The sequence below is a fragment of the Erythranthe guttata genome, chromosome 4, assembly GCF_056151865.1.
Source record: "Erythranthe guttata isolate IM_541 chromosome 4, IM_541, whole genome shotgun sequence".
Taxonomy (NCBI): domain Eukaryota; kingdom Viridiplantae; phylum Streptophyta; class Magnoliopsida; order Lamiales; family Phrymaceae; genus Erythranthe; species Erythranthe guttata.
Window position 1 is genome coordinate 17,708,844 of NC_142536.1, and position 15,429 is coordinate 17,724,272.

At 35.1% G+C, this 15,429-nt stretch overlaps 3 protein-coding genes across 4 annotated transcripts; 2 read left to right on the plus strand and 1 right to left on the minus strand.

The window, feature by feature from the left end:
• The first annotated feature begins 382 nt into the window (after window positions 1-382).
• Window positions 383-2,482, plus strand: LOC105950478 (leucine-rich repeat receptor-like serine/threonine/tyrosine-protein kinase SOBIR1). The gene has a single exon (XM_012973841.2). It carries the CDS (start codon window positions 383-385, stop codon window positions 2,276-2,278), a length of 1,896 nt encoding a protein of 631 aa, XP_012829295.2. The 3' UTR covers window positions 2,279-2,482.
• Window positions 2,483-2,865: 383 nt separating this feature from the next.
• Window positions 2,866-5,087, minus strand: LOC105950479 (centromere protein X). 2 transcript variants are annotated; one of them, XM_012973842.2, is made up of 7 exons: window positions 4,962-5,087; window positions 4,787-4,835; window positions 4,656-4,693; window positions 4,458-4,497; window positions 3,773-3,826; window positions 3,501-3,605; window positions 2,866-3,224 (listed from the first exon to the last, which is right to left on the minus strand). In XM_012973842.2, exons 1-6 carry the CDS (start codon window positions 4,983-4,985, stop codon window positions 3,502-3,504), a joined length of 309 nt encoding a protein of 102 aa, XP_012829296.2. In that variant the 5' UTR covers window positions 4,986-5,087; the 3' UTR covers window positions 2,866-3,224; window position 3,501. The 2 variants fall into 2 exon arrangements, with proteins under 2 accessions (XP_012829296.2, XP_088673220.1); XM_088817094.1 differs by having other exon boundaries at window positions 4,787-5,011.
• Window positions 5,088-12,010: 6,923 nt separating this feature from the next.
• LOC105950512 (uncharacterized) lies at window positions 12,011-14,758 on the plus strand. Its single transcript, XM_012973877.2, has 5 exons — window positions 12,011-12,427; window positions 13,468-13,504; window positions 13,594-13,830; window positions 13,919-13,966; window positions 14,050-14,758. The coding sequence occupies exons 1-5, from the start codon at window positions 12,126-12,128 to the stop codon at window positions 14,539-14,541; spliced, it is 1,116 nt and encodes a 371-aa protein (XP_012829331.2). The 5' UTR covers window positions 12,011-12,125; the 3' UTR covers window positions 14,542-14,758.
• The last annotated feature ends 671 nt before the right edge of the window (window positions 14,759-15,429 follow it).

The following is a 15,429-nucleotide window of genomic DNA, read 5'->3' on the forward strand; positions in this document are numbered from 1 at the left end:
AATTAAATTGAACTTTTCGTAAAATTCGAAGTTGAGGGAGGTACTATAATTATCCAAACATAAAAATATTTTTCATAATTTAACCTTATCTCATTGGGTAGCCGTAATTCACCCAAAAATATATTTTATAAAGAAAAATCACGTACAGGGGTATTATTGGAAATTAACAAGTCAACGCTATGACAAAAACTCAATGGTCCCCCTTGGCCAAATTATTCCACATGGGCATTCTCAACTTTCTCAGTCAAACACTACTGTTCCATAACAACACAATAAAACCCACCATCTATCGTCTCAAACACCCAACCACCAATCACCACATCTTCTTCTATCTCCCGCCGCCGCCGCCGCCACCGGCCTCCGCCACCACCATTCTCTGAACATGGCTCTGACCAAATCCCAATCCCATTTCTCTCTCCTCTGTTTCTTGACATTAACCTGCCTCGTTCAATCAAGACTCAATCTTCACCCTTCTGACCATAATGCCCTCTTGCATATACAATCACACATCGGCATCCACCACCCACCGGAAAGGAATCTCTGCGATTCCGCCAGAATATTCTGCGAACGACGAATCGTTGCAAACAATTCTTACGTCCTCAGAGTTACCCGTGTGGTGTTGGAATCTCAATACCTCAAAGGCAAACTATCTCCTGCCATCGGTCAGCTCTCCGAGCTGAAACAACTTTCCTTACAAGACAACCAACTTTCCGACCAAATTCCACCTCAAATAACCGACTGTCGGAAACTTGAGATACTCAACCTGGGAAAAAATCAATTCTCCGGCGAAATCCCGCCTGGATTATCCTCGTTGATCCGCCTCCGAATTCTCGATTTATCTTCAAACAAATTCACAGGAAATCTCAAATTCTTGAAACACTACCCCAACCTGGAAAAACTCGATCTCTCCGACAACATGTTCACCGGAAAAGTTCCATTATCTCTGGGATCTTTTCGGAATCTCAGATTCATAGACATATCAGGCAACAGTTTACTCGAGGGCCAGGTGCCATTAACGAATGATCAATTAGACTCCGAATTGATCGAAAACGAGAGCTTACCAGCACGGTACATGTTCGCCGAAAGTCCCCAAAGAAGAAACCAGTCCGTTTCTGCCTCAGCGCCTTCTCCGAGCCAGGTGGCAAACGCATTTTCCCCAACCTCACCAAAGCAGAAGAAGCACAAGAACAAGAAGAAGAGAATAGTTGAGTGGATTCTTGTATTCTTGGCCGGAACTTTAGCTGGGAGTGGATCTGCATTGGTATTCGCTCTCCTCTTCAAACTGCTCATGTACTCAATCAAAGGGCATAAAAAGGACACAACACTGAAAATCTTCAGCCCCATGATAAAATCCCCCGAGGATTTGTCTTTCCTCGAAAAAGAAGACGGAATAGCATCGCTTGATGTCATAGGAAGAGGCGGTTGTGGAGAAGTCTACAAAGCCGTTTTACCTGGAAGCGACGGCAAAGAAATCGCCATAAAGAAGATAATCCAGCCCCCTAAAGATGCAGAGGAGATCGCCGAAGAAGACAGCAAACTCCTGACCAAGAAAATGCGTCAGATCAAGTCCGAAATTCAGACAATGGGTCAAATCAGGCACAAGAATCTCCTCTCTCTACTAGCCCATCTATCAAGGCCCAATTGCCATTACTTAGTCTACGAGTACATGAAGAACGGCAGCCTACAGGACTGCCTCCAACACGTGACCGAAGGTAAAAGAGAGCTCGATTGGCTGGCCAGGTACAAGATTGCATTAGGGGTGGCTTCTGGGCTAGAGTATCTTCACATGAACCACAACCCTCGTGTGATCCACAGAGATTTGAAGCCCGCGAACGTGTTGTTGGACGACGAAATGGAAGCCCGAATTGCGGATTTCGGGCTCGCAAAAGAGATGCCTGATTTCAAAACACATGTTACCACTTCGAATGTGGCGGGGACTGTAGGGTACATTGCCCCCGAGTATTACCAGACGTTTAAGTTCACCGATAAGTGCGATATGTACAGCTTCGGTGTGTTGTTGGGCGCTCTGGTTATCGGAAAGTTGCCCTCGGATGAGTTTTTCCAGTACACGGATGAGATGAGTCTGGTGAAGTGGATGAGAAACTTGATGGCTTCTGAGGACCCGAGGAGGGCAATTGACACGAAGCTGTTGGGAAACGGGTACGAGGAGCAGATGCTGTTAGTGCTCAAAGTTGCTTGCTTTTGCACACTAAATAATCCCAAGGAGAGGCCGAATAGTAAGGATGCTAGGTGCATGCTAGCTCAGATAAAGCATTAGTTACAATAATTGATGAATAATCTGTTGGTAATGTAATTTATGTGTTTTGATGTCAGAAGATGTTGATTCAGTCAATTGTAATATGTATCATGGTTGTTTCGATTCCTCCATACAGTTATAGCAAGGTTTCATTATTCTATCCTGAGAACAATTAATATGTATCATTAATTTTTGCTATAGCTAGTTTGCCACATTTTCTTGAAAGAGGAGACCAAATTCAAGCAATTTTTAGACATGTTTAAAGTGTTACGATTGGCTAATTCCCTTATCGAAGCAATTTAAATTTAACCTATGTGAGAAAGAAGGTTTATTAACTCCAGGTTTAGCGCCTGAAAGTAAATATACTTGAGGTAGACTTAATAACTCAGGCAAGAGACTTAAAAGGAAGGAAAAGATGGGATACCTCCTTCATTCATAATTCTAAGTCTAGTTATCTTGTGTTTCGACTTTCGGCTAATATAGACAAATGTTTATTGCTTAATCGTCCATGCAATCTACGTTTTTTTTATCCCTCTTCTTACTTGTAGTCCAAAAGAGTCACCTGTTCTTCAAACTCCATGATTAGCATGGTTCAATCATTTCAGATCTTGATCAGGCAAATTCTACTCAATTTATTTAACCAAAGACAACGAAATCATAGTTATCACGTAATCAAAATACACAAAAGTTGAAACATAATATCAGCCCTATGGAGAACAGATCAGGATCTGCTCACGAAAAGAAGTATTTCACGCAGTAGATTGACTTTAAGGAAGTTCAACTTACTAAATCTACTTCCTAAGTGAAAGCACTAGGCTCTTTCACTATGATATCTAGTCTAGCACATATTTTTATACCACATTCTCAAATATCTGAAGGGCAAAACCGTCAAAATGTCACAATTTTGCAGGCTTGATCATCCCCATCTCGACAATAAACTCTCCAGCGTCGATGAACAGGCACAAAGCTGGAAAAAATAGCATATAACTACTTCAGCATTTAATTAACCAGGTATGTAACGAGGCTGGCTGGAGAAATAGTGCAATCATAAAAGAGATACTACTATCGTTTTACTAATCATTTTGATGTTGATATCCAGCAACTAGAGATTAGGGAGGAATAACTGCTTTCCGACTACTTTTAACAAGAAAACAGAGTACAGAAACATCAATCATTTACTATGTATTTTAGTAAAAGATGAGACTTAATGCAATTCCATACCAAAATGCAAGCACTGACTTACCTTAAAAATCTAAAAGCAACTGTGGAAGTATTCTCTCTAGATGACTTGCTTCTATTACATGATTGCCCTCTGCTTCAGCCATGGTAGCAGCACGTTGAATAGCCTCTACAACAAAGTAAAACAGAAAAATAATGTGCCACGTATCATTTGGCCATGACCATGGTATTTTCAGAGAGGTGCAAGCTCATGTATATAAAACTAAAAGGTCTAGCCTTTTTAATTCAAGAATCGAAAAACCGAAAGACGAGTGGTTTTTTCTTATGCTTTTGAACCTGTCACAAAAACTCGGAGGAGCTCACAGCTCAGCTTCAGTGCATTTGCATTGGCTGCATTTTATTGTAGAACACACGTACATTAGCAATCAACATTATTAAATAAAAACTTTAAAGAATGATTCGTGAACACGAGAATTGGCTAACTCAAAGAAAGGCTGAGTTATGTTTTAGGGGAGCAAGTTTTGAGAATGGACAGAAAAAAGTGTTAGGCCTCAAAAGATGTTTCTGAAACAAACTTTATATCGGTTCTGGCAAATGAATTGTACCGCATTTCTCCTCAAAGAAGATAACTACAGTGAACAACTGAAGGTTGGCTTCCAATCTAACGTATCAATTAGAAAAGGTTCGTCTACCGAAATGAGATCATGTTGTTCGAAGAGGAACTACAACTTCAAACTCATCTTATCACCAAATATTCCCAGAAATTTACTAAATATGCAAACCTCCAAAAAGATGCTCATTCTTTTACATGAGAACACTACACATAGCACGACTTGCCAATACCCGAGCACGTTCTAAATTTTCTGTAAAAGAAAAGCAGGCCTACAGCCATCCACCATTTCATTGTTTCCAATCGATTTAATTCACAGTAATCAAAATGAAGATCAACCAAAACATGAGTGCATTACTTAAGTTAATCTGTTGGATACCGTGGTGAAAATAACATATCGATATTTCTTACCAGAAGTAAGGCGACTTCTCTTCGATGTACTCGGTCCAACCTGCAGATTATTGAATTTGAAAAATCACAAGGAACAATGTGAATTATTTGCTTGCATTTCATCGAACACATTCGAACACGAATGAAATTAATCATAATCTAATGAAATGAAATTGAACAGGAAACGTGAACATAATACAGAATCTACTGAAATTAAACCTCTGCTTCAGTTTCTGAGAATTGATTCTTCTCCCGCTCTGCCCACACCCAAAAACAAAATATAAAAAAAAAATTCAAAAATAACAAAAAATTGAACAATAAAAAGGGAAACACTGAGGAAAACGAGATACCTGCTCCTCGTCTTTCCCAAACAAGCCTGAAAATTGTCCGAATCAATTCCTGTTTCATGTACACCCAGAAAAAAACATAAATGATTGGCATTTGTAACAAAATTGGGCAAAGAAATTCGAGAATAGAAGAATAAACGGTGAAGAGAGAGAAAAAGGAAAGGCTATTATGATTTACAGGATCGAAAGTATTTTCCTCCATTGATGAATGAAAATGAGTACACCAAATGAACAGAGGGTTCGGGGCTTGATATTCGTTTGTGTTTGATATTCGAATAATTTTAGTTATGAAATGCTATCTACGAATAGAAAATTGTAAACAAAACGCTCCAAAACTTTCTAAAATAATCCAAAAAACATCCAAATTGTAAATAGTAAAAAAAAGAAAAAAATTCGAAAATTCGAAATCAAGCTTGAAGAAGGGTTGGGTTTCGATTTTTTGATTTAATTTTGACTTTTTTACGTGTAATATGCATTGAATAGGTCGATTACGGAACCAATTTCATGTTAAAAAGCCCTACAAATCGATTTTTTGCACTGAACGTCCAACTCGAGCACCCAAATGCAGCTTGCACGCCCAACTTGGACGTGCACTGCATGAATAGACGCTCAAGTTGGGCTTTTACGCGTTTTGGGGTTTTTTTTTTTGATTTTTTGAGAAAGTTTTGATGTTTTAGAAAGATAAAGTATTTTTTTGTTATAAACTGCAAAAAACAATTTTCAAACCGTAAATAGCAAATCCATTTTAGTTTGTTTACTAGAACTATTTTGAAGGAAAAAAGACCTTAATGCCCACTTTGCAAACTTCAATTGAAATACAGCCACCCAATTCAAAAATATTAATAAATTAATAGCAATTTGCACTTCATAAACATGTACATGATCGGTATATCATTCACATTCTTTTCCAATTGACATTTAAACATTAATGAGGTTAATTTTATCTTTTATAAATAGTACTTTTCTATTTAAGGTAAGGCTGGCAATTTGGATTCGGGTCCATGGATTCGATCAGCTTTGATTCAAGGGGGCAACTATTTTGAATACTAATTTTTGCTTAGTTGAATACTACCTAGTTGAAAACCACAATTGAGTACATATTTATAAGTTTTTTCTTACTTTAAAACCAAAATAAAAAGAAAATTACAAAAACACCCTTTCATACAAAATATCAATTATATCAAATTTTATTAGAAATTACCTATTCAAAAACCAAATAAAAAAAAAAGAAAAAAACCCTTTGTTGTTAAAAAAAAAAACCTCCACCATTTCTTCTCCTCTCCAACCCTGACCGCCGCCGCCGCCGCCGACGCCGCCGCCGCCGTCGCCGCCGAACGCCACCGTACGTGCTCGTAACTGCCGCGACAACCCAATTAAACCCTATCTTTTTCATCTTCTTAAATCCTCCAAAACATCTCCAAATTCAAAAAATCAAAACCTCACAAAACTTATAAAATGGAGTTATAAGACAATAATATGGTAGTATATGTGGAAAGAGAAGCCATTAAGGTAAGTATCGATGTCTTTTTTGAGCTTCGAAGTCGATTTTGAAGTTTTTTTTTTTGAAACCCGTCGGCAATTTTCGACACATACAGGTCGATTTTTGGTCAATTTTCGACACCAACGTGTCGAAAAAGAAAAAAATAAAAAATAAAAAAAAAAAAAAAAAACCAAATTTCGACACCTACCTGTCGAATTTTGGACAATTTTCGACAGGTAGGTGTCGAAAAACACTATTGGTAAAAAAAAAAAAAAAAAAAAAAAAAAAAAAAAAAAATTTTTTTTTTTTTTTTTTACCAACAGTATTTTTTCGACACATACCTGTCGAAATTTGGACAATTTTCGACAGGTAGGTGTCGAAATTTGGTTTTTTTTTTTTTTTTTTTTTCTTTTTCGACACGTTGGTGTCGAAAATTGACCAAAAAATCGACCTGTATGTGTCGAAAATTGCCGACGGGTTTCAAAAAAAAAAAACTTCAAAATCGACTTCGAAGCTCAAAAAAGACATCGATACTTACCTTAATGTGTTCTCCTTTCATATATACTACCATATTATTGTCTTATAACTCAATTTTATACGTTTTGTGAGGTTTTAATTTCTTTAGTTTTGATATTTTTTAGAAGGGTTTGTTGTGAGATTTTTTAGAAGGGTTTGTTGTGAGGAAGATTTTTTAGAAGGGTTTTTGGGGAGGGAGAAGAAGGAGGTGGAGAAGGAGGGAAATGGTTTTTTGAGTTTTTGATTATTTGGTATTTAAGAAAGAAAAATAGTATTTGTAATATTTTTTTAGTTTTAATTTCATTAAGGGTATTAAAGTAATTTACAATTAATTATTTATTTTTTATTTTTTTGGTATTCAAGTAAGCAAAAGTTGGGATTTGAAATAGTGATCCCCTTGATTCAATCCACATAGATCCGGTTTGCATTAGATTTAATTAAATCAGAGCCAACAAAATTAAGGATTTTAAAAAATTGGATCAACGTGGATCAACTTTGAATCTATTAAAAACCAAAAAGAAATGAGATAGACCAAATGAAGGCTAGTAAAATCCCAAAATAAATCTGTGAAAAATCAAAATTAAAAGTTATAAATTAGAAATTAAAATTGATTTCCCAATTCCTAATTTCAAATAGTCAAATCTCAAGTCATAGTCACTTCTCATACTTTGCCTTTGTTGTTGTCTGCAGCGATCATTAAACCGCCATCAACACAACATGCAGTGATCATTCAAACGCCATCAACTGCATGTGTGCCGATGTGTGTGTGTGTGTGTGAAAAGTGTGTATTTGTGTGTGTGACTGTGTTAAAATTGTGTGCAAGTGTGTTTCTATATGTGTGTGCGTGTCAAAAGTGTAAGTGTGTGTGAAAAGTATATTTATGTGTGGGAGCAAGAATATGTATAAGTGTAAAAAAATGAGTATAATGAACTTTGAATCCATTCATATAAGTTGATTTTGGATCCAGTTCTTTTTTGATCCAATCCGCGTAAGTTCGGATCCGATCCATGTGAGTTCGGATCGGATCCGATTTAAGTTGAGGAAATCATCATCTCTATTCAAGGTGCAAAATGAAAAGAAAAAAAAATCTACACCTTTGGACCTAGTTTCGAAATACAACACCTGGAATACAATATGTGAATACAATGATATGCCAACAATCAACTACTTAACCCTAATCCCATACATTACATATATATAGTTCATTGTACCATCATAACAAATCATGTATGCATGTTTGTATAATATGTATGAATCATACACTTGGATCATGTAAATGCTAATTTTTCACCTTTAATTTATACATAATCGCTTACGTAGTATATACATGGAAATGTAAAATATGTACGACTCTGTGTGCAGAATACAATATAACCGAGTGAATTCAATTGGTTTAGTAGCATAGAACCAATGTTAGAAGAACCAGACCGGACTGGCCGGTCCGACCGCGATCCGCAACAAAAGCGGTCCAGTTTGACTCTGAAAACCGGGATATTCAAGAACCCGAGTCAAATGGCAAAAACCCTGTTCGACCGGGAAAACCGGGCGAACCCGAAAACCGGTCAATGACCCGGGTTTTTATCTAAAACACTTCAAGGTGGCTGTTAGTGGCCGGATATGCTGCAAAATTCACCGGAGGTGGCCGGATTTGAGTGGAGTAGGCCGTGGATGGTCGTTATTCAATAGATTTGGCTGTGGGTGGCGGAATTCCACGAGTTTGGGTCGTGGGTGATTGAAACAAATTGTGTTTTTGGATAAAAGAGAAGAAGAAGATGGAAAAAAAAAAACTGAGAAAAAAAAGGAAAAAAGAAAAAGAAAAAAAAAGAGAAAGGGGAGAGAGACGAGAGGGAGGTATATGGGTAGAGGTGCTAAGAGGAGAGAAGGTGAAGAGATGATAGAAAAAAATAAGTAAAAATATATAAGCATACATGGGTGTGGAAAATAATAAAAGAAATAGGTTATATATTTAAAAAGTTAATAATAAAAGGGAAGAGAGTGTCAAAAATAAAATAACATGTATAGAAAATATAAATTTAAATATTAAAATTGATAAAATAATTAAAAAATAAAAAATCCGGGTCGAACCCGGTTGAACCGATTCGACCGTGACCCGAATGTTTATTCGGTTTTGTGTCCGGTCCGATTCTTATAACATTGCATAGAACAGATAATACGCGTATATGGTACCATACAATATAATCTGATGTAGTTCATCACACATAATATAGAACAAATTGTTATTAAAAAAAAAAAAAAAAAAAAGAAAGAAAAGAAAAGAATATGACCATATCAAATGATTAGTAGTGATCCAATAATAGCCGACAAAGCCCAAGCGTGTTCCCAAGCAGGGCTGGGCCTGCTGGGTACAACACACACACGTGAAAACAATAGAAAAAGGGTTAAAAGCAAAATCCAGGCCCACAATAAAACACGATTTATGAATTGTATCCAACACGCTTTTTATGAATTGTAACTTTCATTGTAATAACAAACAAAACGGGTTTTTGTGGTCCAACCAATCCAATCCAAAGAAAAAGAGCATGTTTTGGTGACACTAATCCCTAACAAACTTATGACAATCTTACCCCCCATCTAGTACTTTTCTTTTCCATAAAAAGAAGTATTTATTTTTAAAATAGAATCTTTTAAATCTTGTTAAATTATGAAAATATGTTGATTTATTGTATAATCTCGTGTGCTTTATAAACAATTTGTGAGAGTTTTATAAACAATTTTTGGCTTGTAATCGACTTTTAAGTGTTTGCATATGTAATTCTCGTTTGTAGTTCTATTAATAAGAAGATGATTTAAACCATAATATACAAAATATGGGAAAATTACAGTATTCATCCCTCAAGTTTGCATGTATTCCACTTTTGGTCCCCTTTGTTCACGAAAAAACATATTTGGTCTCTCACGTTTCGGTAATTTAATTTTTTTTGTCATTTTTGTTAATTTATTGTTAGTATGTCAGTTAAGTCATTGATGGGAACACGTTTGATTCCGTTAGTTTTAACAAAAAATTGACGAAAAAGACTAAAAATGTTGATTTTTTTAAATATGAGGGACCAAATGTGTTTTTTGTGAACACATGGGACCAAATATGAAATCGGCGAAAACTGTATTTTTTGCCTAAAAATATTGTTGCAATAGCTTTATGGGCTTAAAGTTGCATTCAACATTAGCATTAGGGCATTTGAAACGATTTACCAACATAAGCTTGAATTAACTATTAAAGTCGATGTTTAATGATATTTGTAGGCACCTTCAACTTTTAGAACTGAGTAAATTATTTTAAAATTTATTTATTATCTCACCAAATTTGAACACCTAAATAATAAAAGAAGATAGTAAAATTTATAACTTAGATCGATCTAACTCAATTCACGACTAATTTAATTGTTGATTAAATATAACTACACCTTTTCTTCCTCCACCAACTAGATTATGTATACATATAACTTTAATTAATGCTTGAAATCAGTGAGACGATCGTACAGTCAACATAGATCCATGTATTATGAAATTATTAAGGATTAATCACTTGATCTTATGCGGCTTAATTAAATGAAATAAAATTACAACTTTGGGATTAGCATATTGGACAACTAAAACAGCTCATTTTTTTTCTTTCAAATTCAACTCAAATTTATATAAAACTATCATACATATATATTATCAAGATTGGAACCTTCTAACATCCCCTAATCTCAGCTTAATTAATCTATAATTGTAATTAATTAAAGAGGAAATCCAGCAGATGACATGTGAGCTATTGTTTTTTTTTCTTAATTAGAGGGAAGTGTCTTCATATTCACCAACACTTTTGCCCACTTTGTGATGCATTACAATTTACAAAAAAATAATTTCCCTTAATTTTGTAATTTCTATTTTTCTATTTGCAATAATTGATAAGTTGCAAAATTGGTAAAAATAAAATAAAATAATTATACATAATGATAATTTAAAGGTGTTACACATAAAGAATAAGAATAAATAATTATTGGGGGTAGGCATGTAAAAATCATTAGGGTCACTTTGTGGGACCTTTAAAATATGCATACTTTGAGGGTAGAGCTTTTCTTTTTCTTTATTTATTTATGCATTAGTTAATTAATTAATTAATTAATTAATTAATTAATTAATTAATTAATTATTATTGTATAGAAACAAGAACAAATATTCTAAGATGACAAACATGTGAAGCCACATTCATTTTGCTAATCCCCACAACTGGGAACCAGCTCATTAATCTAGCTAGGGTTAAATTTGACCATTTTAAGGGGTTAATTCAATAGTTAACACATGGGAAAAATTACATTTAATTTAGTCCCTCAAGTTTGCACCTATTTCACATTTAGTCCCCTGTTTAAAAAAAAAAATTTATTTTCTCATGTTTCAAAAATTCAACACTTTTAGTTGTTTCCGTCAATTTTTCGTTAGTACTAACGGAATCAAGTGTGTGTTCGTCACTGTCTTAACTGACGGAGTAACTCTAAATTGACAAAAAAACCGAAAATATTAAACTATTGAAACATAAATGATTAAATGTATTTTTCTGTGAACATGAAGGACCAAATGTGCAATCAGTACAAAGTTAAGGAATGAAAACTGTATTTTTCCGGTTAACACATCTTTGTAGTAGTAAAATGTAATGATATATATTTTCTTTTCCTTTTTATTTTTCTCGCGTCGCTTTAGAGTTTCAAAACATATATATAATTTTACCAATTTCACCTTATTATTATTATATATTTATGTGGCTACAAAATTATAAACTACTAAGAGGTTAATACTATATTGCAAATCTATATTATAGTTTTTAAATTATTTTCATAATATAACAAGGAAATTCAAAATTATATTTAAAAAAGAACCTAATGGAGTCCTAACAATAATATTTTTAAATTATTTTACAATACATAACAAGGAAATTCAAAATTAATCAATATTGCAATAGAATGTCAAATGAACAAATGGAATTCAAAATTATATATTAAAAAATAATAAAAAAAAAGTTGCAAAAAGAAAAAGAAGAAAAATAGAAAAAGGAAATATGCATATGTGGCCATGCTTTGACGAACAGTAAACATCACCGCTGGTAATAGTATCATAATTTCTCCTCAAACTCCACACCCAAAACTTTCCCTTTACAAATCCCTCTCTCTCTCTCTCTCTCTCTCTCTACTTTACCTTCTTCTATACAATTCTGTACAGTTTCTCTCTCTCTCTCACACACACTCGGCCACACGTATATAATTTTCTCTTTCAACATATAGATACAGTTACAGTGTTCTGAAAATACGGAGGCAAAATAACTTGGACAGAGCGGGGGGAGAGGGAGAGATGGGCGGGGTGACGTCATCGATGGCGGCGAAGTTGGCTTTTTTTCCGCCGACTCCGGCGAGCTACAAGGTGGTTACCGACGACGCCGCGGGGCTGCTGCTGCTGCAGCCGTTCCCGCACCGCGAGAACGTCGACGTTTTGAAGCTCCCGACGCGGCGGGGCACGGAAATCGTCGCCGTGTACGTGAGGTACCCCATGGCGAGTTCCACGTTGCTGTACTCGCACGGCAACGCGGCGGACATCGGCCAGATGTACGAGCTGTTTATCGAGCTCAGCATTCACCTCAGGGTTAATCTCTTAGGGTAATTTCCTCAGCTTTTTCCAGTTAATTGATGTTTAATTGTCTTATTAGCTGTTATCTTTGATTGAATATGATACTTTTTGATGCGATTGATGCCTAATAATTTGTAATTACAGTCTTTACAGATAGCTAATTAATTAGGTTTTTTTTTTTTTTAAAGTGTATTTTGTGCATTATTATATTATATGCATATGCAACAGTGTGAGTTGTTAGCTTAGTTGGATCAGTGGGGGTAAGTTTGATGCTTATCTGCATAACTTTTCTGGGAGAATTTTATTTTTCTTTATTTATTTTTTGTGGCAATTGTGGCTATGAACTAGATTTCGTCTAAGTTACGGACAATCGAAAATGGAGATCAAATTTTGTCGATTTTTATTTTGATTTGGTTAATGTGGTGTGCTTGTGAGGGTAGGCAAGTATTGACTGTTGAAAAGTAGTTGGAAAAATTTCTTCTTTCGAAGATTTGGGAATGGTGGCCACTGGCCATAGCTTGAGCATCCTACTACATATACTGTTTGAGATCATTGACTGTTGGAAATCTTGATCTCGATAATCTTGCTAACTACAATTTCGCGGATCGGTTTTCACTTCTCACCGATAAATTATATTACCGTGTTGGGTTGTTTGGGTGAAGTATTATTACCCCGTATGCTTCTGCTTCTTTTGGTGCAGGATGCATTTAGAATTGTGTGTGTGTGTGTGTGTGAGAGAGAGAGAGAGAAAGAGAGATGGGGTTGTGTGGGCTTAAATTCTAAAACCCGACGCGTTATAATCCCTTGTAGACATTTTATTTCTTTTGCTAAGAGAGATTTAATGGGTCTCAAAATCGAGAATTTGGAGAACTTATCAAAAGTGCTTGTGAGCGCACAAGAAAAGGTTAATTACAGGGGCGTAGAATCGAATATTAGTTACTTTAAAACTTCTAACATTCATTTTAGACTGCCTTTCTGTACGTATGTTAAAAACAGAGGAAGCTACCTTATTCATTTTGATATTACCATATATTTTTTCAGAAGTGTCTTACGTGCATTATCTCTGCAGGTACGACTATTCAGGTTATGGCCAATCAACCGGAAAGGTACTAGCTCATGCCTTTTCATGAAAAAAAGATTATTTTACTCTCGTTAATAAGTCGTTCAAAGTTTGTACGTTTTGTGTATTCTGCAGCCAAGTGAGCACAATACTTACGCGGATATCGAAGCTGCATACAAGTGTCTTGAAGAGAGCTATGGAGCTAAGCAAGAAGACATAATCCTATACGGTCAATCTGTTGGCAGTGGTCCTACTGTCGATCTTGCAGCTCGTTTGCCTCGTCTAAAGGCAGTTGTTTTGCATAGCCCTATTTTATCGGGATTAAGGGTTATGTACCCTGTGAAGAGGACATATTGGTTTGACATTTATAAGGTAAAAATCAATTTAGTCGTATTTTGATATTAATTTGGTACTTTCTTGTCTTTAAACATGATTTTTTACGTTGATTGATTTTATGCAGAACATTGACAAAATCCCGTTGGTGAAGTGCCCTGTTCTAGTTATTCATGTAAGTAAAACATTTTTCTTGTAATTTTTTTCCGATTATCAAGTAAAATAATTAATTGACGATCCATACGTTGATTTATGCAGGGCACTTCGGATGATGTTGTTGATTACTCCCACGGAAAACAGCTTTACGAGCTCTGTCAAGAGAAATACGAGCCCTTGTGGATAAAAGGTGGAAACCACTGCGATTTGGAACTTTATCCGGAGTATATCAAGCACCTAAAGAAGTATGTATCCACCGTAGAGAAACCTCCCTCACAAAGGAACATGTCGAGGAGGAGCGTCGAGCGTCCCGAACATTCTAGAAGGAGCACCGATTTTATCGAAGCTCCGAGAAAGAGCACAGACAGGAGAGAGAAACCTAGACGGAGCACCGATAGGCCGGAGAAACTAAAAACGTTCGACTACAAGTTTCATAACGACGACAAGCTTTCAAAATTGAGAGCCTCGTTCGATCAAATGGAAAGATCTAGAAGGAGCGTCGAGTACCACGAGAAATCAAGAATGAGTGTCGACGTGCAGTTTGAGAAAGGGAGGAAGAGTGTGGATTGGCTTGAGAGGGTAAGAGCTGCATGAACAAGGCAATAAAAGCAATAGGATTGGTTTAAGTTATGGTGATTGGTTTGTGTGTAAACTTTTGGCTATTGAAATTTCGGTTGGTATATTTTCCTTTTTTTTTTTTTTTTTTTTTTTTTTTGTTGTTGTTGTTGATTTTATTAGAAAATGAAATGTGGGGGTATAGTTGGATATATAATTTGGCTGTTATTTGGAAAGTGTGGCTGGTTTTCTATGATTTTATGTGTGAAGATGGTTTTTTTTTTTTTCAGATGCCAAAATTTTACGAGGTTCGGATTTAGAACGCTAATAAATTTGCGTGAATGATCAAGAAAATTAATACTTTAGGAATTCTTAACTGTAGATGAGGTTAAATAACTTTCCACTAAGTACACATACTCATGAGCGTGTGTGATTTTTTGCAAATTTACAGTTAACTATCAATAACTGGGTGTAGAATAATTAAATTAAATAACCGGGTGTAGAATCTAATTATTCGCGTGTTTCTCTCTCTGTTTTTTTTTTCTTCTCTCTAAATTTATTTATACAAATATAGTTTAGAAGAAGAATTTACAAAATAGAGTGACATTTCTTTGTCAAAAAGTGAAGCTCTTGATTATTTTCTCCCCTTTTCGATATTTAATTTGAAAAATTTAAGAAACATGCGAATAAGAAGAATTTTGAAAAATAGATCCAACTTTGACTTACAGTACAAACTCGATAAATTAATAACCTTGCTTAAATAATAAATTCTTTCGGGTCCTGACTCGGTAAAAAACATACTAAATTATTAATTTAATAAATTAATTTTTCTTTTAAATTAATAAAATTTTGCTGGTCCCGACTATATTACTTTATAGAGTTTTAACTATATAATACATGGGTTAAAAAAATATATATTTTCTTTAA

Coding starts and splice junctions, on each gene's coding strand:
- LOC105950479 (XM_088817094.1), bottom strand. CDS start 4,985: ATGGAGGAAAATACTTTCGATCCTGTAAATCATAATAGCCTTTCCTTT. Junction 4,694..4,786: donor TTGGGAAAGACGAGGAGCAG/GTATCTCGTTTT, acceptor GGGTGTGGGCAG/AGCGGGAGAAGAATCAATTC. Junction 4,498..4,655: donor TCTCAGAAACTGAAGCAGAG/GTTTAATTTCAG, acceptor AATAATCTGCAG/GTTGGACCGAGTACATCGAA.
- LOC105950512 (XM_012973877.2), top strand. CDS start 12,126: ATGGGCGGGGTGACGTCATCGATGGCGGCGAAGTTGGCTTTTTTTCCG. Junction 12,428..13,467: donor CTCAGGGTTAATCTCTTAGG/GTAATTTCCTCA, acceptor TTATCTCTGCAG/GTACGACTATTCAGGTTATG. Junction 13,967..14,049: donor GCCCTGTTCTAGTTATTCAT/GTAAGTAAAACA, acceptor TGATTTATGCAG/GGCACTTCGGATGATGTTGT.
- LOC105950478 (XM_012973841.2), top strand. CDS start 383: ATGGCTCTGACCAAATCCCAATCCCATTTCTCTCTCCTCTGTTTCTTG.